At 37.8% G+C, this 24,986-nt stretch overlaps 1 protein-coding gene across 1 annotated transcript; it reads left to right on the top strand.

The window, feature by feature from the left end:
- The first annotated feature begins 309 nt into the window (after positions 1 to 309).
- On the top strand, positions 310 to 24,606 carry grm6b (glutamate receptor, metabotropic 6b). The gene is made up of 11 exons (XM_038295953.1): positions 310 to 1,185; positions 3,204 to 3,796; positions 11,095 to 11,311; positions 14,414 to 14,549; positions 14,630 to 14,784; positions 15,101 to 15,241; positions 15,327 to 15,527; positions 17,472 to 17,611; positions 19,179 to 19,802; positions 19,878 to 20,189; positions 23,081 to 24,606. The coding sequence occupies exons 2-11, from the start codon at positions 3,260 to 3,262 to the stop codon at positions 23,318 to 23,320; spliced, it is 2,703 nt and encodes a 900-aa protein (XP_038151881.1). The 5' UTR covers positions 310 to 1,185; positions 3,204 to 3,259; the 3' UTR covers positions 23,321 to 24,606.
- The last annotated feature ends 380 nt before the right edge of the window (positions 24,607 to 24,986 follow it).

A 24,986-nucleotide genomic window follows, 5' to 3' on the forward strand; every position in this document is an offset into this window, starting at 1 on the left:
CTTTAGGCCACATCCAGGATGTTCATCTTCCCAACGCTCAAAAATCTTCAGGTAACATAGAGCTGTGAAAAGTCTGCAAATCGTAACAGAATGTTTCTGTAACGTTATTTTTTGCAAATAACCTTTTCTTTTCGTGAGAAAACATTTAATCATTTAAATAAAAAACAGTTATTTGACAAACCTTTTTAAAAAATATATATATATTCCATTTAAAGAAAAAAAAAAAATCTATTTATATTTCACTACAATTCCACGAGTTTTAACCGCAATTTATTTATTTTTGGTTGAGATTAGTTTTTGCTTGTGAGCCAAATGTATCACCATATGTTGGTGTATCATATAAATAAAGCACATTAGTATTTCTGGTCAAAAATTGATAAAATGTGCAAAAGATCAACTGGGTAGTTAGATTTTTACAAAATACATTTAAGTGTCAAGGTTGGATGCTCTAAGAGGCGTGTTTATTAATTCTATCTGCGAGCATAATCTGAGATCAATTGCAAACCTAGTCTAGTTACAATCTATAGTGCAAAAAATGTTCTGGCTCTGATATGTTCTGGCATTGTTTATGTGTTGACAGGGTTGTGATAGTGAGTGGATGTGGGTTGTCGTTGTGCCTATGTGTAAGAGCAAATCGCTGCTCATCTAATCTCTCAAAGTGATGGAGCGGGAGGAGGGTTTTTGCTGCAGCTGAATGAATGAGAAAAAAAGTCTGAGCTTGTCCACCTAGTGCTTTCTTCACAGACGGCTGCATGATAATCCCAATCTGAGGCCATTAGTGCGCATAGAGAGCGAGCGAGGCAAGGGTTCACCACAGAGAGGGAGGGAGGAGTGACTGCACTGGACTGAGATGCGCACGACTGAAAAAAGAACGGCAGAAAGGGAGAGCTTTTAAGGGATTTGGCTATGATTTGTAGACTCACATGCTGTAATGTTGCACTTTCTCTCTGCTTATGCCAGGATACTATACCCTAAAGTCATAAGAGACTTCTTTATTTAGTCTTTTAAAATTAAATCAGGTTCTTTTTTAAAACATGATTTTAGTTGTTTCCTAATTGTTCAAAGCAGAGATTACTGAGCCTTAGGTCTAGGTTTAGTTCATTATATCTGGACCATGCTTGGAGGCCTGCCTGCAGAAATTCAAGTGATGGATAAAACACAGACTGGTCCATGAACAATGGGAAGGTAAGATATTTCTTTACTTTGTACACTTTGTGTTTGATGTTATCATTTGAAAGGGAGAGTTTCGTTCCATTGCTGCCTCTTTCAGCTCCTTGCATTTCAATGCACAAAGTATTTCCGCTAAATTTAAATATGCAAAAAAAAAGGCATTCATGCAAAATGTGATGGCATTATTACAATTGAAATCTGGAGAGGTTTAATGGTTTCAAATCTTCTTGGAATGAAGAGTAATCTGAAAAAGCTCCAAGCTTCTCAGATAACTGTGGATTTTCTCTGTACTTCTCATGAACATATAATTAACCTGGTTTGACTTTTGAGGCATGAAATGGTCTGACAAGTTACATTATGTTTTCTGGTTTTGCAAAATTTATAAGGTTTTCCATCATCTGCTTTCTGCTCTTCATGATAAAAGCTTCCAACATTCAACCCGTGTCATTTTACATTTTTTCTAAAAACGCCTCATTCCTCAGCTTATTTTCAAATGTACTTTTTGGTAAATCACAAAAAAGGTTTAGTTCTTAACATTATAGAACCACATAATCACAGCTCCTGAATTCAGCAGTGCCAAAAGTTAGATTAAAATCTCTCAATACCATTTGTTCGGAATTAAATGTTTTAGTTTAATTATGCTGTAATCTATAACTAAAACTCTAAAATCCTTACTGCCTTGGCCTTGAGAAAATTCACCTTAGTAGCAGGCCTTAGTCACCATTTGCACCCTGAAAGTTAACCTGACGATGTTTGTGAAAACCAGCTTTCAGCTTAACACAAAGATTTAAAGCTGTATCCAAGTTATGGGTCACAACTTGACTTTTTTTGGTACTGTAGCTTTCATCTTTTGGCGTCTTCGTCAAATGTTTGCTTGGATCTGAGATTCTGATCACAGTGGAAAAGATTTACATTATTACAGCATCTTTCTCCCTGTAGTGACTAATATTTGAGTCATTGCTGCAGAAAACAGAAGTCACCCTATTTAGCTGCAGGGATGATATTAATGAGGTGCCCATCAGGGGCCTGTTTAGAGTTAGATTTGTATTAGTTTAAAAAAAACTGAGACCATCTTAGAGTACTCAGTGTTTCTTGTAACTGTAATGATGTGTGTGTCTGAACACAGATCTTCTGCAGTACTTTGGTAGATCATTTTATGGTATTCATTCAGTTTTATGATTATGGTATTTTATCGCCAAATAAACTTGCTGTATTTCATTGGGTGTTTATCTGACAGACCAAATCTGTCAGATAAACAGATAAGACCATAGTAGTCTAGTAGTTGATATACTTTTCCTACTGGAATCAAAAAATATGTCTACATTTCTATTTCCTTTATTTTGTTCCCTCTAAATAAGATGTAGCCTAAATAGTAAATAATATCTGCTCAATCTAAGTTTAGAATAAGTGCAGCTGTCCTGTAAATGCCTCAGAGCTTTGTTAGAAGACAATGGGGAACAAACAGTAGTACGAAGGCCCAGAAACACAGAATACAACCCAACAGAGAAGCTGTGGAGACATTTAAAGCATGCTTGTAGAAAAAATCCCAAGCAATGGATTTCACAGAGCTGTTAAATCCTTTAAATCCATCATCCAAGAGTGTAAAGACTGTGGCACAACTGCAAGACATGGTTGTCCATCTAAACTGATATACTGGACCAGGTCAGCATGAATTGGATAAGCAGCCTGCCGCACCAGGTGTCTTTGAAGAAGTTGCAGAGATCCTCGGTTGTGTTGGGGGAATCTGTTGTCACAACAACAATTAGTTGTGGTGCACAAAATGTATCACCAAATGTGGCAAGTAATTTCGAAAAGCATCCATTACTCAGACATTTACCCGACAATTATGAGCTAAAATCACAGAAAAATACATGAAAGTAGGTCTTAATGTGATACAACTTTCTATAGAATGAATACTTCACAAGGTCCTTAACAAGGTTTAAGGTCAGCAGCCATTTGTCTGCGCCTTGATTATTTCAATCATTAAATAAAGAGATTAGATCATCTGAAGTGTTCCTGTTTTCTGTCCTCAGGTGCCAAAGGTAGAAGAAGTGGCCTGGTGCTGTCAGTACCTCTGCTGGTCATCATCATGGTATCAGAGGCCTCTTCATACCACCTGTTCTGCTGTCTCAGTTTGTTGTTTAAATACCATCGAAGGCTTTATGTTCTTTGGGTCCTGCTGGTGGGCTTCAGCCCTGTTTCACTAGCACAGCAGGATACCCAGCCTCAATCTATCAAAATCGAGGGAGACATCACCCTGGGCGGGCTCTTCCCTGTACACTCCAGAGGGCCTGCTGGTGTCCCCTGTGGTGAGATCAAGAGAGAAAAGGGAATCCATCGACTGGAGGCCATGCTGTATGCACTGGACCAGATCAACAGTGACCCAGACCTGCTGCCCAACATCACTCTTGGAGCCCGGATCTTGGACACATGTTCCAGAGACACCTACGCCCTAGAGCAGTCGCTCACCTTCGTCCAGGCCCTCATCCAGAAAGACAACTCAGATGTGCGCTGCTCAAATGGAGAACCCCCCATCATCCCCAAACCAGAGAGGGTGGTCGGTGTGATCGGAGCATCAGGCAGCTCAGTGTCTATCATGGTGGCCAACGTGCTCAGACTGTTTGCGGTGAGATTTTACCCTTCTTTTCTAATGAAGGGAAATTTTTGTATTGCACCTCTTGTAAAAAGTAGGCAGACACAGATGAATAAACTGTTTATGAAAGATAAAACAGGTATTTGCATACTTACATACTGTATATACACCATGCACCTTTCCTTCCTTTGGCACCTTTTTCTTCTTTATGACTATTTGAGCTGATGTAACGAGTACATTTCTCCACTGTGAGATCAGTAAAGTCAATCAATCAATTTTAGTCAGGGCTGTAGATGAATTTCTCTAAACTCAGACCACTTTGAAATGGTAGAATTCTGTGGTATTTCTAAAGCTTAGCCAAGCATACATACATACATACATACATACTTTAAAAACCTGTCCCACTTCCCAAGCCGGGGAAAAACGCCTGATTTGACTAGGAAGAGCTTTTCCCCATGATTTTAATTAATCATAGGGTTTATAATAGATTGAATAATAACTGATTAAGAAATGACCAGAGATTTTTTTAATGTAACCAGGTTTCTAATGTCTGTATCTTCAGATGTTGATCTATTTAATTTATCTGCGGACTAATTTGAGGCCATAAGAAAAATTATTTTTTTTTCATCAAAAAACAGATGTGCCTGTTCCAAATATAAAATCCTAGTTTAAGTCTACCAGCCTTAAAGATAAGTCACTTTAACATCTTTCTTCTGCCCTCTAATATAAACGTACATTTAGTCTAGGTATATTAGGTCTGATCAGCAATGACAGCTTTTTTTTTTTTTTTACCCTACACATTTAAATTTATAATCTTAGTTACATGTGAACCATTTTCAGTATATGAACCAGACTACAGTGCTTCCAGGAACTAATGTGACCTGATTTTCACACTAAAATCACACATTTCAATGTATCTAATTTTGATTTTGAAAAAAAGGGTGCCTCTTCATGAGTCAAAATCAAAAATATTTTCTTTCAAAATAGAAACCTGAAAACTGACATGCTTTTATTTTTTTACCCACTTTAACAATGATTTCCCATTATATTTTCTATATGTCTGAATATCACATGTTGAAGCATGCAGCCTAGGGAGCATGCTGAGGTAACAGCCAAAGAGAAGCAGCTTGAAAACAAGGCAGATGTTAAATACAGTAGACCCATTTAAGATCCCACCCTCCTCTAAGCCCCTCTCAGCAGCTCAAGAGTCATAAATGGAAAAGAAAAACCAGCATGATAGCAGCAGCATGATGCCGATTTAGGATAACACTAACTTATGATCTGGGAAGAGTACATTTAGCTAAATGGTGTATTTCCTCCTGATATCCATATACCCACACACTGCAGTGGCTTATAGTCCGAAATACACCACATAACTGGTTATAGCTGGTTAATCAGGGTGCAGGAGACTTTAGCATTTGATACATTAAGATCTTTGTGATGACGACTATTGTTATTACTCCTATATTATCATTATTATACTATTTGTTTTATTGGTGTTCCATTTTTTGTATAGTAGTTGTATTGTGTCTGTATTAGCTGAGCAGCATGTGATAGTGTATGATGCTTTAATAAATCATATCATTATAAATAATATTGCTATGGTTAATTCCTGCATGTGTAAAAACTGCAAAGGAGGCAGGAAAAGAGAGCTTGGTTATTTGTGTATTTAATGTGAAGCAGGAAACTCCACAAAGTAAGATGTTTCCACCAGGCAAAAAGAAAGTGTGAGAGAGTGAGAGAGTTCATACAGTCACATTCTTTCTGCAGACTGTGGTAAAGGTAAAGTTTTTGAATCAAATTATTACTTTACCAATAGCAGTAATTAAGAAAATTGTAATTTTATTGATATAGTCCTTTGGGAAAGAGTTTGCATTTGAATCTGCCTCATTCTGCCACGGTCCTGATCAAATTCTCCTACAAGCAAGTGAGGTCAGTCCCAAAGATTTTCTTCTCTTCCAACAGACCTGTCCTGTTTGATGTTTTTTTTGTGTCAAACCACATATCTCATTAGATATGCAGCTATTTAAAAGACAAGTTTTAGCTCTTAAAAATACTTAACTACAAAAACAAGTAAATATGTACTTTATTACTCATGAAAAAAAGAAAATACACTACCGTTCAAAAGTTTGGGGTCACATTTAAATGTCCTTATTTTTGAAGGAAAAGTACTGTACTTTTCAATGAAGATAACTTTAAACTAGTCATAACTTTAAAGAAATACACTCTATAAATTGCTAATGTGGTAAATGACTATTCTAGCTGCAAATGTCTGGTTTTTGTTGCAATATCTACATAAGTGTATAGAGGCCCATTTCCAGCAACTATCACTCCAGTGTTCTAATGGTACAATGTGTTTGCTCATTGGCTCAGAAGGCTAATTGATGATTAGGAAACCCTTGTGCAATCATGTTCACGGATCTGAAAACAGTTTAGCTCGTTACAGAAGCTACAAAACTGACCTTCCTTTGAGCAGATTGAGGTTCTGGAGCATCACATTTGTGGGGTCAATTAAACGCTCAAAATGGCCAGAAAAAGAGAACTTTCATCTGACACTCGTCTATTCTTGTTCTTAGAAATGAAGGCTATTACATGCAAGAAATTGCTAAGAAAGTGAAGATTTCCTACAATGGTGTGTACTACTCCCTTCAGCACAAGCAGGCTACTGCAGGTACTATTTAATGAAGATGCCAGTTGGGGACCTGTGAGGCATCTGTTTCTCAAACTAGAGACTCTAATGTACTTATCTTCTTGCTCAGTTGTGCAACGCGGCCTCCCACTTCTTTTTCTACTCTGGTCAGAGCCTGTTTGTGCTGTCTTCTGAAGGGAGTAGCCTTCTGAGCCAATGAGCAAACACATTGTACCATTAGAACACTGGAGTGATAGTTGCTGGAAATGGGCCTCTATACACCTATGTAGATATTGCACCAAAAACCAGACATTTGCAACTAGAATAGTCATTTACCACATTAGCAATGTATAGAGCGTATTTCTTTAAAGTTAAGACTAGTTTAAAGTTATCTTCATTGAAAAGTATAGTACTTTTCCTTCATAAATAAGGACATTTCAGTGTGACCCCAAACTTTTGAACGGTATTGTATATTCTGATGAAGGAGCAAATTTAGAACACCGTAAATTCTAACTACTATTTCTAGTGTTGCACCGATACTGATACCAGGCCTCGATACTGCACTAAAATGGTGGTATCGGTATTGGCGAGTACCAACAAATAGGGCACCGATACCATTTTCAGAGCCAAAAATATATTCAACTATTGTCACCCATTTCAGCTAGGGCCTAGCTGAAATAAAAATATAAAAATAAAAAAAGAAATTATTATTGCCTAGCTGCTAGGCAATAATAATTTCTCTTTTTATTTTTATATATTGTCCTGTCTGGCAATGTGGCAATAAGAATAATTGTCTTGATGCCAAAAAGAGCCCAACAGATTTTACTTTCACACCTGGAGCAGTACGGCTATCGCCATAGTGTTCCACTTCGTTTATGCATATATATTGCTTTACTATAAATCATGCAGGGAGTTTTACAGATTATATGGACACTGCAATGTAAGTTGAACAGGAAAGGAAAAACAGAAAAAAAGAAGAAAAAAAGAAAGAGGAGATAAAAAGGGGATAACGATAAAACATTTTCCATCTGCTTCATCACCTGCAAAGTGATGTAAAAAGAACAGCACAACCAACAGACATGGTATGAGACTTACAATAAGTGACACCTGGATACTATCGCTGAAATATAAGTAGTATTATTTAATTTGAGATGTATTCTGTGTTACCTGAACATAAGAATATTGGCTTTAATAATTTCTACTGGATTCACTTTGTATTAGTCTTTTTCCTGCTTCACAAAGGTAGGCAGCAGCTTGACAAAACCATGATGGCAATTATTTTACATCCAAGTAGTATGCAGTTCTTCATATATATACACACACATCAATTTCAAACAGATGGTATCGTTATGGTTTCGGTGTTGGCCAATACTGCACAGCCAGGTATCGGGTATCGCTATTGGGGCCAATAAGTGTCATCAGCGCAACACTAACTATTTCCATAAACCCATGAAATTTGTCTGACTTTTAGCTTAGATGTCTGAAAAGTTTCAGGTGACTTCACTTCTCAATGAGATCAAAGTCTGCTCTTTCACTCTATCCAGGACTTTACATGTTTCAGCTTTCAGACACTCCTTAATGGATTTTACCTTCAGAGACATGATAGATTTCATGGCAGAGCCTGCAGTGGTGAGCTGGTCCTCCATCAGAGAAGTCCCCAACAATGACACTTCCACCTCTTTGTTTCACAGTGTGTATCGAGATCTCTTGCCTGTATCATGTATTTTGTTAATGCCAAATACATTTGGCACAGTGATGCAGCCCTCTTTTCATACACACAGAAGGTGAAGGACGAGGAGCATTCTGTATTCAGAATCAACCTTAGATTCATTTGTCCAAAGAACATTATTCCACTTGTGCTGGTCTCTATTCTGTAATCCATGTTCTTCCCAGAAAGCAAATGTTTTCTCTTTGAACACGTTCCACGAAAGTTAAACTGGTGCAATCTTTGTTGGATTCTACAGGCATGCATGTTCATATCAACAGTAGGAAGGATTTTATTTTAGGTAGATTCCTTACCAGACTTACAAGTTGAAACAATCTTTGTTAAACTTCAAACCTTTATGCTCACTCTCAATTCGACTTTCATGAGCAGACTCAACTGGAAGTTAATGTTCAAACTAGGCAGACAACATTTCAACAAACAGAGTAGACAATTTTTGTACCTGTGGGTTATTTCAACCATTGGATTTATTTTACCGGATTTTTTAAAATTGTTTTTACTTTAAGGATGAACAGTATAGACACAAAATACAAAGAAATGTTATATTACTTGAATGAATTTTAGAAAAACATAGGTTTCAATGGATTTTCCTAGTTTCTTTCAGATTACTATATATATTAGTTATTGTAATAGATAAATTCAATGAATTAAATTTAAGTTTTAAGTCAAATAATTAAACCACAGTCTATCCAACTATATAGATGCCATATTATCGTATTATGCTTATCTTAAAAAAATAATCAAATAATGAAAGAAAAAAAGCTTTTATCAACTGCCTAAAAACTTTCCACTTCTCACATTACAGCCACAAACCTAAATGTAGCATGTAATTGTGGCAGTGAAGAAATATATATTTGCCATTTAAAATTAGTTTTAAGGGGATGATACATTTTATTTAGCCCCCTTAATTCTGACCTTCCTAAATGTCAAGGACTGATATTCTAGACCGGAGGTCTTCTACAGAGGTGCTGCATGGGGTCGCTAAAATTTTGGTTGATTAGACTTTCTTTTTAAATTCCCCCCTGACTTTTTTCCGCTAATTGAAATGTCTTTAAATACACATTAACATGAATTCATTCATCAATGCACACATTCAGCGACACACAGGAGCTCTTTAAAGCGGGGCACTGTTTCATTCACAACACCTGTCCCATCAAACAGGAATCAGAACCAGAAATACCTTAATAATCCCAGGGCGGAATTGCTTTCATTATATTACTCCATCTGTAATAGAGTGACTGCAGGACCAGTTTGATATAACCCAATTTCATACTATATATAATTAGGGGGTCCCTGCTCCATCTCGCCATCAGTTTTGGGGTCTTTGGCCTGGAAACCGTTGAAGACCCCTGTTCCAGGCCAAGGTGCAGAAGAATGCTCAAAAGCAGTGCATTGAATTTAATGAAGATAATGGAAAAAAAATACAGAAAAATAAAGGGTATGGAGACAAGAAAACCCAGTGACAATGATGGAGAAAACAGGTGCGGGCTATGAGGAGACACAGGAGAACAGAATCTACTTGACTGACGGCTCATAGAGAGGATTAACAGGGTCAGACAGGGAGGAACACAAGGAAAAAATTAAGAACACAGAATAATTAAGATAGGAAACTGTAGCAGGACTAAATGGGTACAGTAAAAAAAAAGAAAGCTTAAAAAAAAAAAGAAAACATATAACAGAATATGAACATAAAAAACAATAAGGAAACTCCTGAAAAAAAAAAACACAACATAAAAAATATAAACTATCACATACAGATCATGATATTAAATAGAATCCATTACAGCCACTTGCCTTAATCTTAGCATAAATCCTGCTGTTCTGTCCAGCTGTTCTCAGAGGTCCGTTAAAGAACATTAGAGAACAAACTGCCTCATGGAAAGTAAGTCATGACAAGGTCAGAGAGCAATTAATGGATAGGTTTCAGATGCTGTATTTTTTTAAACAAAAAAACAAGCTTTCAATGATCTCCTTATGTTTGATGTTGATTAACAGTTTCAGCAAGATCATTTGTCGTGAGGATTGCTGTGTCACTGATGTGGCTTATTGATTGTACTAGCAGAATTAGAGCAGGTGCCTCTCTGGGATTAATTTTCAGGGGATTAATTGTTGTCTTGCTCATTACTGATCTGTATGCAAACATTTGGGTTTTGGGGTGTGATCCTGATACAGACTCTTCCATGCACTGATGTGGTTACAAATGCTCACATGAGATTTTTCTGTTTGAAGAAAATAAAAATGGACATGGCCTTAAATCTCAACGTAGACCAGGAGGTTAGAGGTTGATGGAGTTAAAACTGCTGCTGTAATGACCTGCATGTGGCCATCAGAATAACATTTATTGTACGGCTTACAGCTGAGAAATACTAACTTTTTTTCTAGTCACTTGATTGCTGTCTTTCTCTATCTCTCTTTCTGTGCTTAACATAATTTGCTTAAAACCCCTTTAATCCTTCCAGATAATCTGTGAAATGGTTCTCGCCCCTCTCTCCTTTTCCCTTCCCCAACCCCTTGTGTCTACCTTTCCCGATCTCGTCCCCTCTGGAGGGGCTGGCCGTTAAGCCCCGCTGAAGCACTGGCATTAGCAGGTTCAGGGCTGAGGCTCCCGACATGCACTGCGTCATTAAAAGAAGTAGCACGCTACTAAATTAATCTCCATATCCATTTTTTAACCCAGAAACAAATGCTTTTACTTTGTTCCATGGGAATTACAATTCCAACATCAGCATGCTCTCTGTTCAGGGGTTAAAACCTAAAACATTTTTTCATGCTCAGTATCCACCCACGATAAATGTAGAACGCCTTCATTTAGAATTTTTCTGTGAGTAAGTGGTGCATCATCCTCTGACATGGTTCATTGCATCTTCTTGTCATTTCTTTTCACCTTTTTCTTCCCATATTGGCCTAATAATCAGTGCTGCTCACATTTTCCACTTGACCTGACCCTTTCATCACAGCTGACCCAACTGTGTGTCTCAGATCCCTCAGATCAGCTATGCCTCCACTGCTCCGGAGCTGAGCGACAACAGCCGCTATGAGTTCTTCTCCCGTGTGGTCCCCCCAGACTCCTACCAGGCCCAGGCCATGCTGGACATCGTCAAGGCCATGGGATGGAACTACGTCTCCACGCTGGCCTCTGAAGGGAACTACGGAGAGAGCGGCGTGGACGCCTTCCTTCAGATATCCAGAGAAGCAGGTTGAATTTCAAGCCCGGATGATTGTAAATTTGCTTCTGTGACAATCAGGGATTACCCACCAAGCTGTGCTGCTCTCGCTTATTAAAAGACTAAAATCGGAAAGAGCAATCCTTTAATACTCAATGACAAACAATTGTAACTCATCCTATAGGTCTGAAAGCACAAATACTGTTACTATTCTTTCGTTTCAATACCATTAAAAGTCATGCATTAGTGACAACAAAGGGCAGCTGTCACATCACCACTTTGATGTTTTTGCAGCACTTTTGATAAACAAGCTGTGGGTAAAGATCTTAAAAAGCTAAACATTCATAATCCCGAAAAACATTAGAGAAAATCTAACCTTATATTAAAGTCAAGTTCTTCCGTTGAAAAAACATTTTTTTATAATAGTTTTAATTGGCATTATTGTTGGCACCACGAATACAGGCTTTTTAAAACAAATGCAAACAAATAGGTTTTAAGTTTATTTTTCCATGCTTTGAAGTTGGTTATTCTGACTATTAGTCAATAACTCTCTGTTAACCATTAAGGGTGTAAAAAAGGCTGAATGTTATAAATCTGTTGCAAAGAATGGCATTGTAAGGTTGACTAGGGTCCAAAACAGCATTAGTCTCTGCCCAAAGTCCTAGGAACCATAATAAAGTGTGTGGCATTATGGACCTTTTGTAACCTTTTGTTACACCAATTGGGGCTCTGAGTTCCTAACATGGATAATTTTTTGTAAGGATTTACAATCTCTGGCTAAATCAGTAGACATGGTTTGTATGACTCATTGATCTATTGCAGAAAACTGCAGATAGATGAAGAAGAGGAGAAAGATCTGGAGAGATGAACCAGAGTAACAATGAGAAAAAGAGATATTGTCATCATGCCAGGAAAAGAGGTTTATGCAAAATTTTGATGGTAGAGAAACCAAAAGCTTTGCCACTGCTAAAAATAAAATGTTTCTCTAAGTTTTGAGTATTCCTGATTTGTGTTACACTATCTAACTGTAATGATGGATACATTTTTTTGTTTTGTTTTGTTCACATGTCTTTATGAAGGGGCAGCAAAAGATTTACTTAAAAACCTGTTTTGATTAGTTGGTAGGTAAATCTGGAGCAGACAGTCATTCTTTCCGGTCAGGGAATTGGAATGAGTCAGATGATAACCCAGATACAGAGTTAAAATCTAAATAGTTTTTGTTTTACACAAAAGGCGACCTGCCACATTAACATCTTTAACACTGTGCTAGCTAAACGGTGGCATGTTAGCAGAAGTCTCAGAGCCCCTTGCACTCTTTAATCTTTCATCACTAACAGCAATAACCTATTATGCCTCACTTACTGCAAAAACACAAAGTCACGCAAGTTACTCTGTGAGGCTGTTGTCAGAAGCATCTTGATGCAACACGATGCATGTACTGAGTTTTATTAATGACGTTGTTTACATTTGAAAAGTTCTGATTATCCAGGGCACCAACTAAAACACTATCAAACAACTATCAAAATGTAACTATATATTGTAGAAATATTTTAAAATTAGAAATCCAGTGCAACCATTGCCTTTAAAAACACTTAATTACAGCTCAGTTGTGTGTAATTAGCCTCGGTATACTGAAAGTACAGTCATTCTGAAAAGGCCTCAGAGGTTGGTTCATTGCATGGTAGGGACACAACATACATGTGGAACAAGGTACTTTGGTCAAAGAAGTAATCAAGAAGTCCTTTTTTTAGACTATGTTATACAAAATATTACCACTGCTGTTACCATTACACTTATTTTCTACAATTAATGTTGCTGATAGATACTGTTGGAAATGGTTTTTATTAGCAGTTGCATGGTTTTGAGTGAAAATTTAGCAAAATAAAGGGAAATAAATAACAACATAATAGAGGCTCAAAAAGAAATAAAGGGGGGGTTAAAGTTCCTCCTTATTTAGTACAATTGCATCAAACATACAGCAGAAGCTACAATGGATAGATTTATTTCAAAGCATCATCATGCGTTGGAATGGTTGAGATCAGGTTTGACTGTATTTGCCAAATGTGTATCCTGCACAAGGAATATGGAGTGTAATATATGAAGTGTAATAAAAACAGGAAATAATGAAGGATCTACTAAAAATAATATAAGGTAGAGTAAAAGGTGATTCTAAAATAGGGGCCCCCGACCTTTTTAAAGCTTAGAGTTACTTCATTTGAAATATCTATAAATGCTTTAAATGATTAATATGATGAAATGTTATATAAATTATTTAAAAAAAGAAGAGCAACAGAATAAAACAAAACTTTAAAACTTAGCCCACTGGTTAGTAGTTCTGTTTTCAGAAGACACTGAGAGCACCTATTTGGTCCTTTAGGGCCCCTTTGTGCCTGTGAGCGCCTTGTTGCTGAACTCTGACTTCAAAAGTAGAACCTCTTATAGGCCAAAAATATGAATGTGTATCAAAATGATCAGGTTGTATCTGAAGAAGTGATCGATTCCATCAAATGATTTATCTCTGCTCTCATTTTTGGAAGAAATCCTCCATAGAAAACAAAGGAAGGTTTTAACAAACTGTCAAAAAGTTCAAGCTGTTTCAGTTTTGCAGTTTTAGAGTATTTGCAGATATGCAGTATTCTAATGGTGATTTTTCCCATGAAAGGTTTAATTTCACAATCTTTTCCTGCTTGACTTATGAAAAAAAAATCTCCTTGTTAGAACCTAGAAACATGAAGGTGACGCATCAGGCCCCAACCTGCTGAAATTTAAGATTATATGAGAAATAAAGTCACTAAAGGCTTTCAACTTTAAACAGATTTATAAGAAACAATTTCTGAAGTTTTGGCTCTAGCAAAGTCCACTGAGCGCCAATCCTACGAATGGAAAAATCAATGTACTGCAGTGAATTTACTCAGAAGCCACTTACTAAAATTATTCCAAGACTGCATCCACAACTCATTCGGAAGTTCACAGAAGAACCCAGAACAATATCTAAAGCAACGAGGGCCTCACTTCCCGCTGCTATAATAATGGTCCATAATTAGACATTAAATATGACATAAAAAATGAGGAGGGGGAAATACCTTTATTCAGCACATAAAGTCCCACCAGCATTTGTTATTTGTGTTTTGCAGGGGGCATATGCATTGCTCAGTCTATAAAGATCCCAAGAGAGCCCAGGCGAGGCGAGTTTGACAAAATCATAAAGAGATTAATGGAGACTTCTAACGCTCGTGGAGTTATCATCTTTGCTAATGAGGATGATATCAAGTGAGTCGAGCTCTGCAGCTTGCTATGATCTGGATATTAAAGATGATGAAACATCAAAAGGAATCTTTTTTGTCTTTCAGACGCGTGTTACAAGCTGCAAAAAAGGCAAACCTGACAGGCCAATTCCTTTTTGTTGGATCTGACAGTTGGGGGGCCAAAAGCTCCCCTATCGAAGATCAGGAGGAGGTGGCAGAGGGAGCGGTCACTATCCTGCCGAAAAGAGGCTCTATTGACGGTAGGAGAATGTATCAAATCTGATTAATGCATGTTGGATTGCTGGGTGCAGTAGAAACACCTTCAAAGGGATGTTAGTCATGATGTTGATAGATGAGTCTAATAATAATGCAATAAAGAGTTCATGAATGATTGATAAGTCTGATCTGATATTTCTGTCCTATTTAAATTGAAGAAATCAGAATCCCACAGAAACTGCCTTTTAAAGATGGATTTAGACCACTAGTGTATAAGCCCCTTTAGACATTAAGAAATGTCTTACATCCTCCCATAACTCAAACTGAATAAAACTGATTGCAAAATGTTAACTGATGCAGGATTCGACCAGTACTTCACTTCAAGGTCTCTGGAAAACAACAGAAGAAACATCTGGTTTGCAGAATTCTGGGAGGATGACTTCAAGTGCAAACTGACTCGACCTGGCATAAAATATGACCCTGACAGAAGAAAATGTACCGGTGAGGAGACCATTAATTTAATCTGCAGACAACTCATAAGCCATGACTGTTTGAACTCATCTGACTGCCTGTCTGTTTCTGCTAGGAGAAGAACGAATCAGTCAGGACTCTCAGTATGAACAGGAGGGCAAGGTGCAGTTTGTCATTGACGCAGTGTACGCCATGGCCCACGCGTTGCACAGCATGCACATGGACCTCTGTCCTGGCTCCATGGGTGTCTGTGAAAAGATGGACCCGGTAGAAGGACGGATGCTCCTCCAGTACATTCGCTCAGTAAACTTTAATGGTGAGTTTTCAGCTGTCAGTCTGATTTTTCACATTTTCTGTGTCACGTTTACAAAATAGGACTTTAGGCGAACTGGAAGAAAATTGTTGAGATTTATTCTGGCAAAGGCCATTCTGAAAAAGTTAATTTAAAGGAGAGAATGTCAGAAGGGAGGTCATCTTCAATGCGCAAGCTTTGAGATGCTTCTGCTTATGTTTCAAACTGCAGTACACAACACAGTGCTTCAAAGCGTGTCCCCTCCCTTGGGCTACCTCCTCGGTCTTTTCTGTGCATAACACTCCTGCTTTTCATCCTGCATCTTTTATAGAAGAAGAGTAGCAGTTTGGAAAGAGGGGGATAGAAAGTTTTCTATGAAAGCATCCTGTTTACTGCTCTCCTGTTCATGGGCGACCTTGGCTTGTATGGAAGATTTTCTGATTGAACGCCTGCAGGGACCTTAGAGGAGCATTCAATTATGTTAGGGCAAGAGAGCAGAGTGCACTGAAAGACCGCAGGAGGAAAACTAAAAGGAGGAGAGCTTTTACTAAAGAGCATCCAACACTAAGCTTCTAAACTTTACATACACTATATTGCCAAAAGTATTTGCTCACCTGCCTTGACTCACATATGAGCTTAAGTGACATCCCGTTCCTAATCCATAGGGTTCAATATGACGTCGGTCCACCCTTTGCAGCTAGAACAGCTTCAACTCTTCTGGGAAGGCTGTCCACAAGGTTTAGGAGTGTGTTTATGGGAATTTTTGACCATTCTTCCAGAAGCGCATTTGTGAGGTTGCACACTGATGTTGGACGAGAAGGCCTGGCTCTCAGTCTCCGCTCTAATTCATCCCAAAGGTGTTCTATCGGGTTGAGGTCAGGACTCTGTGCAGGCCAGTCAAGTTCATCCACACCAGACTCTGTCATCCATGTCTTTATGGACCTTGCTTTGTGCACTGGTGCACAGTCATGTTGGAAGAGGAAGGGGCCAGCTCCAAACTGTTCCCACAAAGTTGGGAGCATGGAATTGTCCAAAATGTCTTGGGATGCTGAAGCATTCAGAGTTCCTTTCACTGGAACTAAGGGGCCAAGCCCAGCTCCTGAAAAACAACCCCACACCATAATCCCCCCTCCAACAAACTTTACACTTGGCACAATGCAGTCAGACAAGTACCGTTCTCCTGGCAACCGCCAAACCCAGACCCGTCCATCAGATTGCCAGATGGAGAAGCGCGATTCGTCACTCCAGAGAACGCGTCTCCACTGCTCTAGAGTCCAGTGGCGGCGTGCTTTACACCACCGCATCCGACGCTTTGCATTGCACTTGGTGATGTATGGCTTGGATGCAGCTGCTCGACCATGGAAACCCATTCCATGAAGCTCTCTGCGCACTGTTCTTGAGCTAATCTGAAGGCCACATGAAGTTTGGAGGTCTGTAGTGATTGACTCTGCAGAAAGTTGGCGACCTCTTCGCACTATGCGCGTCAGCATCCGCTGACCCCGCTCCGTCAGTTTACGTGGCCTACCACTTCGTGGCTGAGTTGCTGTCGTTCCCAAACACTTCCATTTTCTTATAATACAGCTGACAGTTGACTGTGGAATATTTAGGAGCGAGGAAATTTCACGACTGGATTTGTTGCACAGGTGGCATCCTATCACAGTTCCACGCTGGAATTCACTGAGCTCCTGAGAGCGACCCATTCTTTCACAAATGTTTGTAAAAACAGTCTGCATGCCTAGGTGCTTGAATTTATACACCTGTGGCCATGGAAGTGATTGGAACACCTGATTCCAATAATTTGGATGGGTGAGCAAATACTTTTGGCAATATAGTGTAGCTGAAGTAAGAAATATCTTTTTTTAACAGTGTGGGATTTTCTTTTGGCATCAATTTTACTATCATTCTTTGAGAATTTCTATCAAATTCTCAATTTTCTATCTTCTTAAAATGTTTGCTTTCAAACAACAGGCAGTGCTGGAACTGCAGTGATGTTCAATGAGAATGGAGACGCTCCTGGTCGGTACGATATCTTCCAGTACCAAATGTCCAATGTCAGCAACCCAGGCTACAGGGTTATCGGCCAGTGGACTAACCACCTGCGACTTAATGTAAATATCTGCACGTCTCAAACTTGCTTAAGAACATTTGTGCTTTTTAAAAAAAAATCTTGCTTTAGTCTATGATGACGCTAAAAGTGACTAAAAATATGATTGTGTTTTTATTTTCTCACTTAAAGGCTGAAAAATATTTTATTTTTGTGCAAAACTTGAAAAATAATGAAGTACTGCACCTGTCACTAAGGATTTATAAAACTAACTTTTTAAACATCCGAGGTAAATTTGCATCATGCTAGAGCTGTGCTCCATTTTTACTTAGAATAAGAAATGTCTAAGTAAAAAAAACAAAGAGAAGTGAGTTCAACTGAGAAAAAATGCAATCCACAATGCAAGACTTTTTGAAAGATTTAGATCGTAGGACTTTCTGATTTCCAACATTTTCCAAGGGGAAAGAAATCATCCACAACAAAGACCAGGTGGGAAATTCAGGGGTTTCTCACAAACCTAACTACAAACTTAATATCTATGTTTTCCTTTAAAAAAAAAATTGCGATATCTGAATTCATAAACTGTTTTATTAAGACTAAATTGAATATATTTTAGAAAGCAAAATATTCCTCTCTCTAAAGTCATAGGTCTAATTCAGAAAGTCAGAGGATTTAAACCAAAACCCAGATTTAATATCCAATATGGCTTCTGAGCTTGAAAAACAGCAAAAGCTGCATTAGCAAACAAACTGTATCTCTCTGTCATGATGTGTGATTTTTCATGGTACCCTTGGTGAAAATATTACTGCTTTAAAAGTATAATATGATAATTAACCTTTAGTGAAAAATAGAGCAGGGGAAGTTGTTGATGTTGCTGAAATGTTACCTCTTGATAAAGGTTGTAATGTTTTCTTTAACATGTATTCTTTGTTTTATCTCCAAATGACATACCAGACAGTTTCTCTTCCTAAACTATCTTAAAAAGGATGACTAAATTTCACTTTACTGACCAGTTGTTAGATAAATAAGATGCTAAAAAAGGAGGACTAAGCAAAATATAAAACAAGCTGTTATTTATAGGTAAACACAAGTCGCATAAATCAGTAATATCAGATTATCTGATGAATCAGTTTCATCTGCAGCAATATGTGGGGGAGGGGGAGGGGGAGCTTGAATATGATAGTAACTTGTGAAAACTAAGAGTAATGCTAGTTTTCTTTAGCATCTTATTAAAAGATCTTTAATTGTGAGAAAAATGTAAATTTTAGTTTTTATAATCCCAGATTATTGTGATGACTTTTGAGTCAAATTAAAGTTAGAGAAAGAGTAAAGAGAAAAACATCAGCTTTAGTTACTTCCTAAGGCAGCAAACAAGTAACATTCAAATATAAAGAGGCATTTCCCACCTTGAAAATGTGTTTCAGTCAGATGTTTTGCAGCAATTCTGTTGGTTAAATACTAGAAGCTAAACTAACCATTGAGTCCAGCATGGTTGAACTTTATAGAATTCCAGAATTTCTGTTTAGCTGCGTTAAATTTATCAAGAAATATTTATTTTTATGATTATTGTTGTAATAACAGGCATTGAGACTGTGAGTACTCATGAGTATGTGTTTGTCTATCTGCTGTAGCTGGAGGAGATGCAGTGGTCAGGAGGTGAGCGTAAAATCCCAGAGTCTGTATGCAGCTTTCCCTGTGAATCTGGTGAGAGGAAGAAGATGGTAAAAGGTGTCCCATGCTGCTGGCACTGCGAGCTCTGTGACGGCTACCAGTTTCTGCTTGATGAGTTCACCTGTGACATGTGCCCCTTTGACATGAGGCCCCTAAAGAACCGGACAGGATGTCGGCCCACACCCATTATCAAGCTGGAGTGGAGCTCTCCGTGGGCCATCATTCCCGTTTTCTTGGCCATACTGGGAATACTAGCCACTACTGGGGTCATCGCTACCTTCATCAGATACAACGACACACCCATTGTTCGGGCATCTGGCAGAGAGCTCAGCTATGTATTGCTGACGGGCATCTTTCTCATCTACCTCATCACGTTCCTCATGATTGCAGAGCCCAGTGTGGGTGTGTGCGCCATACGCAGGCTGTTGCTGGGTCTTGGGATGTGCATCAGCTATTCCGCCATGCTCACCAAGACCAACAGGATCTACCGCATATTTGAACAGGGCAAGAGATCGGTCACACCTCCTAAATTTATCAGCCCCACCTCTCAGCTGATTATCACCTTTATTCTAATTTCAGTGCAGGTACACCTACAAATGTTTTTTGTTAAATGTATCAGTCTAAGACTGCAGCAGTTTAATGCTTATCTCTCTCCACAGTTACTGGGGGTGTTCATTTGGTTTGGTGTGGTACCACCCCACGTTACCATTGACTATGAGGAGCTAAAGCCTCCAAATCCAGAGTTTGCACGTGGGATCCTAAAGTGTGATATGTCCGATCTATCCCTCATACTGTGTCTCAGCTACAGTATTGTACTAATGATTACCTGCACAGTATATGCTATAAAGAGCAGAGGAGTCCCTGAGACCTTCAATGAGGCAAAACCCATTGGTTTCACCATGTACACCACATGCATCATCTGGCTGGCCTTTGTTCCTATCTTCTTTGGAACAGCACAGTCTACAGAGAAGGTAGGAAACCCAGCAGTTTAATAAATGAGTTCTATTTACTGCTATTCAATATTTCAAATATAAGGGAACAATTTACTGAGGGCTTTTTAATGATGAAAACTTCAAATTTATATTTATTCTTAAGATTAACACATTCACAGGGACTGCATTTAAAACATATATAGGAAAAAATACTTCACAGTAATTAAAAATAGCACACTTTGTTGGGTGATATTAAAAATTTACAAAAACTTGGATTTATATGAAACAACAACTAATATTGCAAATATTGCATACAACATTATTCTAGAACTGCACCGCTTAAGGTGGCTACATTTTAGAGTAGCTCTTTTAGCCTGATTCAATTTAAGATAAAAAAAACTGTAATAATACTTTTTTTCATCTATATTCTATTCACATAAAGTCTTTTTTTTAATAGCAAAACCTAACAGAGTATTAGGTTGGCCAAAGGGCAGCATACACACAAATAGATACAGTAGACAAGAAACAACTTATTATTTTAAGTTAAAAAGCTAGAATATTTTAAATATAAGAATCTTAAAGTACCCAAAGTAAAAAGCTTTTTTGAATAAATGTGTCTTAAGTTTGGCTTTTAACAGATGCATATGAGGGATGGAGTATAACTCATAGAAAAACTGTTCTGCAAAGTTGGACCAACCACTGGTTTATAATATACTCTTAATATTAAAAGCATTCTGATGGAATTTTAGCAAGAGGATTTTAATCTAAAACATAATTGATGAATAGATGTATTAACTATACATGTAAACAGACTTTTATGGGGGCCCTAGGCAACTGCCTAGTTAACCCCCAAAAGCTATGGAGAAGAGGCAGAACAGGCTATACTTCTTGAGGATTTTTAGATCATTCAGTGTACAGAGCAAGATGCTACATATCTTCTTTACGATGGGTGGGCTGAATGGTATTTGGAAAACATGCTACATAAAATATTGCTTGTAAATCTTACAGTCTTTAATCCAACACCTTATATGAGGTATGACCAAAGCCAGTCCATAAGGGCTGGTGTCCAGCATGTTTTAGATGTTTTCCTGCTTCAGCAAATTTTTTTTTAGATTGAAATAATTACACCACTGCTAATTATGCAGGATACTGGCAAACATTGCATTTAGCTAAAGAAAATAATTTACATGTTTTTTTTATGTGTTTATCAGAATATTTTACAGACTTGTGACATAAGATGGTGCATTTAACCATAGATAATTATAGCACTATCATGTACAATTCAAGCAATTCTTTGTGATATTATTAGGTATAGTAATATTGTGAAAAAATGAATAAATATTGAGCAGCTATGTGAGGGGACTCGGCAAGCATGTGGAAAAGGTACTCTGATCAGCGGAGACCTAAACTATTTTTTTGGCTACATTAAAAGCAAAATGAGAACACTAGCATTAACACATCACCCTGAATAATCCATTTACACCTGTAAAACGATGGTGGCAGCAACATGCTGTAGGCATACGACAGGTACACTGATAAGAGTTGTTTAAAAGAGGAATGGAGCTAAATGCATCATGATGCAATATCCTGTATCATGAAAAATGGTAAATTTAAAGGGTTTTGAACATTCCTGCAAAGCACTGTAGAAAAAAAAACATATACAAGGCTGACTCCCCCTAAAGAGGCAGATTTCTTAGAGCACCAAAGCTGTTTGGAATGAATATATATTATTTAATGAGGTTTATGAGCGGCTTAAAGAATGGGTGCAGAAAGTAATGATACTTAAGATAATTGAATGGCTGAGTTACCCATGCATTCTACTTCTCAATCCGTCATTTTTTAAGCCACATAAATGCATTGAATGTGACAGTGAATCAAATCTTGCAACACATAAAGAAGCACACTCATAGTTGGAAAGTGACCAAAAAGCAACCCTCAGAAGTGAAATCTCGGTTTGCTGCCTGTCATATCGTATTTGCGTCACACTGCCCTCGCCGAACATCCTGCTGCCACTGTACTTAGGGCTTAAATTAGCTTTTGGGCTATTTTCTGTCGCCACAAAGCACATATCTGTTGGAGGGATATCTAAAAAATACAGACAGGCTTTGACTAATAGAGAGCTGCATTATAACTCACTCAAGCTGAAACAATTATAGCCTAGGGGGTACTTTTAAAGTCTTTTCACCTCTTCCAACTGGAAATGAAGTAAATGAAGACATAAGAAGGACGGATGAACTGCAGAGTGATCTGGACTGCTTGCAGACCTATTTTATGTTACTGTTCAATTAATCATCACTTTGGGAATAGCTAGACTTTATCTTCTTCAAATGTCATTTAGCAACCAATACATGCAGAAGAATCAACCTGCCTGTCTGAAACATGGCAGCACACATGGCTGTTGGACATAGCCCCTTCATTGTGATACCAAATAACTGCAAACCCATCCAAGAGAAAAGTGGAAATCAAAAAGACATGGGGGAAAATAAAAATAAAAAGTAAAAGATGGCAGAATAAAGTGGTATAACACCAGCTCATAAGGGGAAGGATGATGGTTTGTGACTTATTTATGGCATACATGTCTTATTCATCCAACATACACTTTGCATATTTTTGCCCAAATAGTTTTTTTTTTTACTTTACATGTTTTTAGAAAAGGATTTGAAGAAATGATGTTTCTGATTTATTTTGCTTAATTTTTTCAGAGAGGGAGTAGCTAAACATTGACATGTTGTGAAAAACCCCAAAATAGAACATCTTCTCTGGACTACATATAAAGGGACATAAATAATTTATCAAAGGACAAGCCACAGACTCTCTGCTATAAAATGAAGTCCTCTTTCTTAGACTAAATTAAAGCCTGTTTTTTTTTCCCTCATTGACTGGAGTCAGCTTCCTTCGTGTTTTTCTCACGTTTAGTGTCTCCATTACAGATGTTCATCCAAACCACCACTCTGACTGTCTCCATGAGCCTGAGCGCCACCGTATCCCTGGGTATGCTCTACATCCCCAAGGTCTACGTCATCATCTTCCATCCAGAGCAGAATGTCCAGAAGAGAAAACGCAGCTTCAAAGCTGTGGTGCAGGCAGCCACCGTGTCCACTCGCCTGTCCCAGAAGATCAGCGACAAGCAGAACGGAGAGTCCAAGATGGAGCCGGACAGGTGTCAGTGACAGGAGGCGGAAGTTCTTGTGGAAAAATTGGCATTTACTGTTTTTGACAGAAGCATTTGTTTCTACCTTTCAATTATGGATGAATACCAGCCACTGTGGAGGTGCAATATGTTCCTTTTGACAGTTGTTTATAGACACTTTACTCAACATGAAATGATGCATGAAAGCAAAGAAATTTATTAAACACACCTTCACAAAAATTTTTATAATTCGGTGCCAGCTTAAATCAAATGTAAAAACTTTTATGTCCTTTTTACCATCCAGTTCCAGTCTAAGTTTACGCAAACTCTTCATTGGTCATGGATAATCTGGGGTTTTTATTCTTGAGTACTTTTTCCTGGGGTTTAACGATTATGCAATAAATTTAGCACACACCTACTGTATGCAAAAATTTGGGGCATAGATAATGGTTTTTATTTAATACATATGGGGAATATGTACCTACACATCCACTAATGATCAATACTAGACTGCAGAGAAACTACAAATGTTTATAATTAAAAAAACAAACAAACAACTTCCTGGCCTTATTCTACCTTGGTATTTTACCACTCTTTTCAGAAATGTACCTTGCACTCATTCCTCAAGCTTATTGTTGGCCTGCTTCATCTATTTTAAAACCAATTTTAATCCGTTTTGGGATCAGGATTCTTTCAGAAGGTTGAAATTAGCTTAGTATTTCTCCTTTTGTCTCTAATAGCAGTTTTAAAATTAACTTTACAAAATGTACTTGAAGGAATGGATTTGGGAGAAGGGTCCTTTTTATAGTCATAACCCTCTCAGTTAATATTTGTTTTTGCAACTTTAAATGAGCTTTCCCAATTCTGTCAAACAGAGTGGTTGATTACCAAGCCACAATTATGCCAGAAGTTTGCTGATGGATACAAAAAGTCTGGGTTCTATTGCAGTTTTTCATGAATGAACCTAAACCATTTTGACCACGTTTTAAAAACAAAAGAACATTTCATTTTCAAAAATCATTGCAGTTTAATTTAGAGAATGACTCTAAAAGCCCTTACGAGTAATCAGTGTTATGGGGAGTTTTGATCAACTTCCCAGTGACTGTACCTCTTTCTCCTACAGGAAGACATGTTAGTGAAAGCCTTTGGGGCTGAAAAGCACAAAAGCCATATGGCTCCATAGACACTGCATGGATTATATGTTCTGTGTACATGAATGACTTTATTAGGGACAACTTTCTCCTCTCATTGCACTGGAGAGGGGGAGACCTAAAGAATATATTATGTTTGTATTGCTAGTCGGACAATAAAACCTACCCATAGCCAGGTGTTTGTACCACAATATTTGATTTATTTTTTATTTTTTACTAATGTAATGTTGACAACCCATTTTTTTAAGGGAGAGACGAAATTTAGGGGTAAAAAACAGGACATAGGTGATTATTAGCAGGATGTTTGTCATCTAGGTGGTGTTTTTACATTTCTATTCTGTAAGACGACGTTGGGCATTTCCCCATGTTGTTTGTGAAAATATGAAGAATTCTATGAAAAGGTCAAACTGTGTGGCAGCTCTCCAACACCAGGCTACTACCAGGTTTAGTTTTATGCTTTGAAAAGTCCTGCATCATGATGACATTTCTTTCTAGAAAATATTAAAAATATCATTAACATGACACCTAGCTGAATCAATAAGTATGATTATATTA

This window comes from Cyprinodon tularosa, unplaced genomic scaffold (assembly GCF_016077235.1).
Source record: "Cyprinodon tularosa strain WSP-4 unplaced genomic scaffold, ASM1607723v1 ctg11, whole genome shotgun sequence".
In the NCBI taxonomy this organism is placed as follows: domain Eukaryota; kingdom Metazoa; phylum Chordata; class Actinopteri; order Cyprinodontiformes; family Cyprinodontidae; genus Cyprinodon; species Cyprinodon tularosa.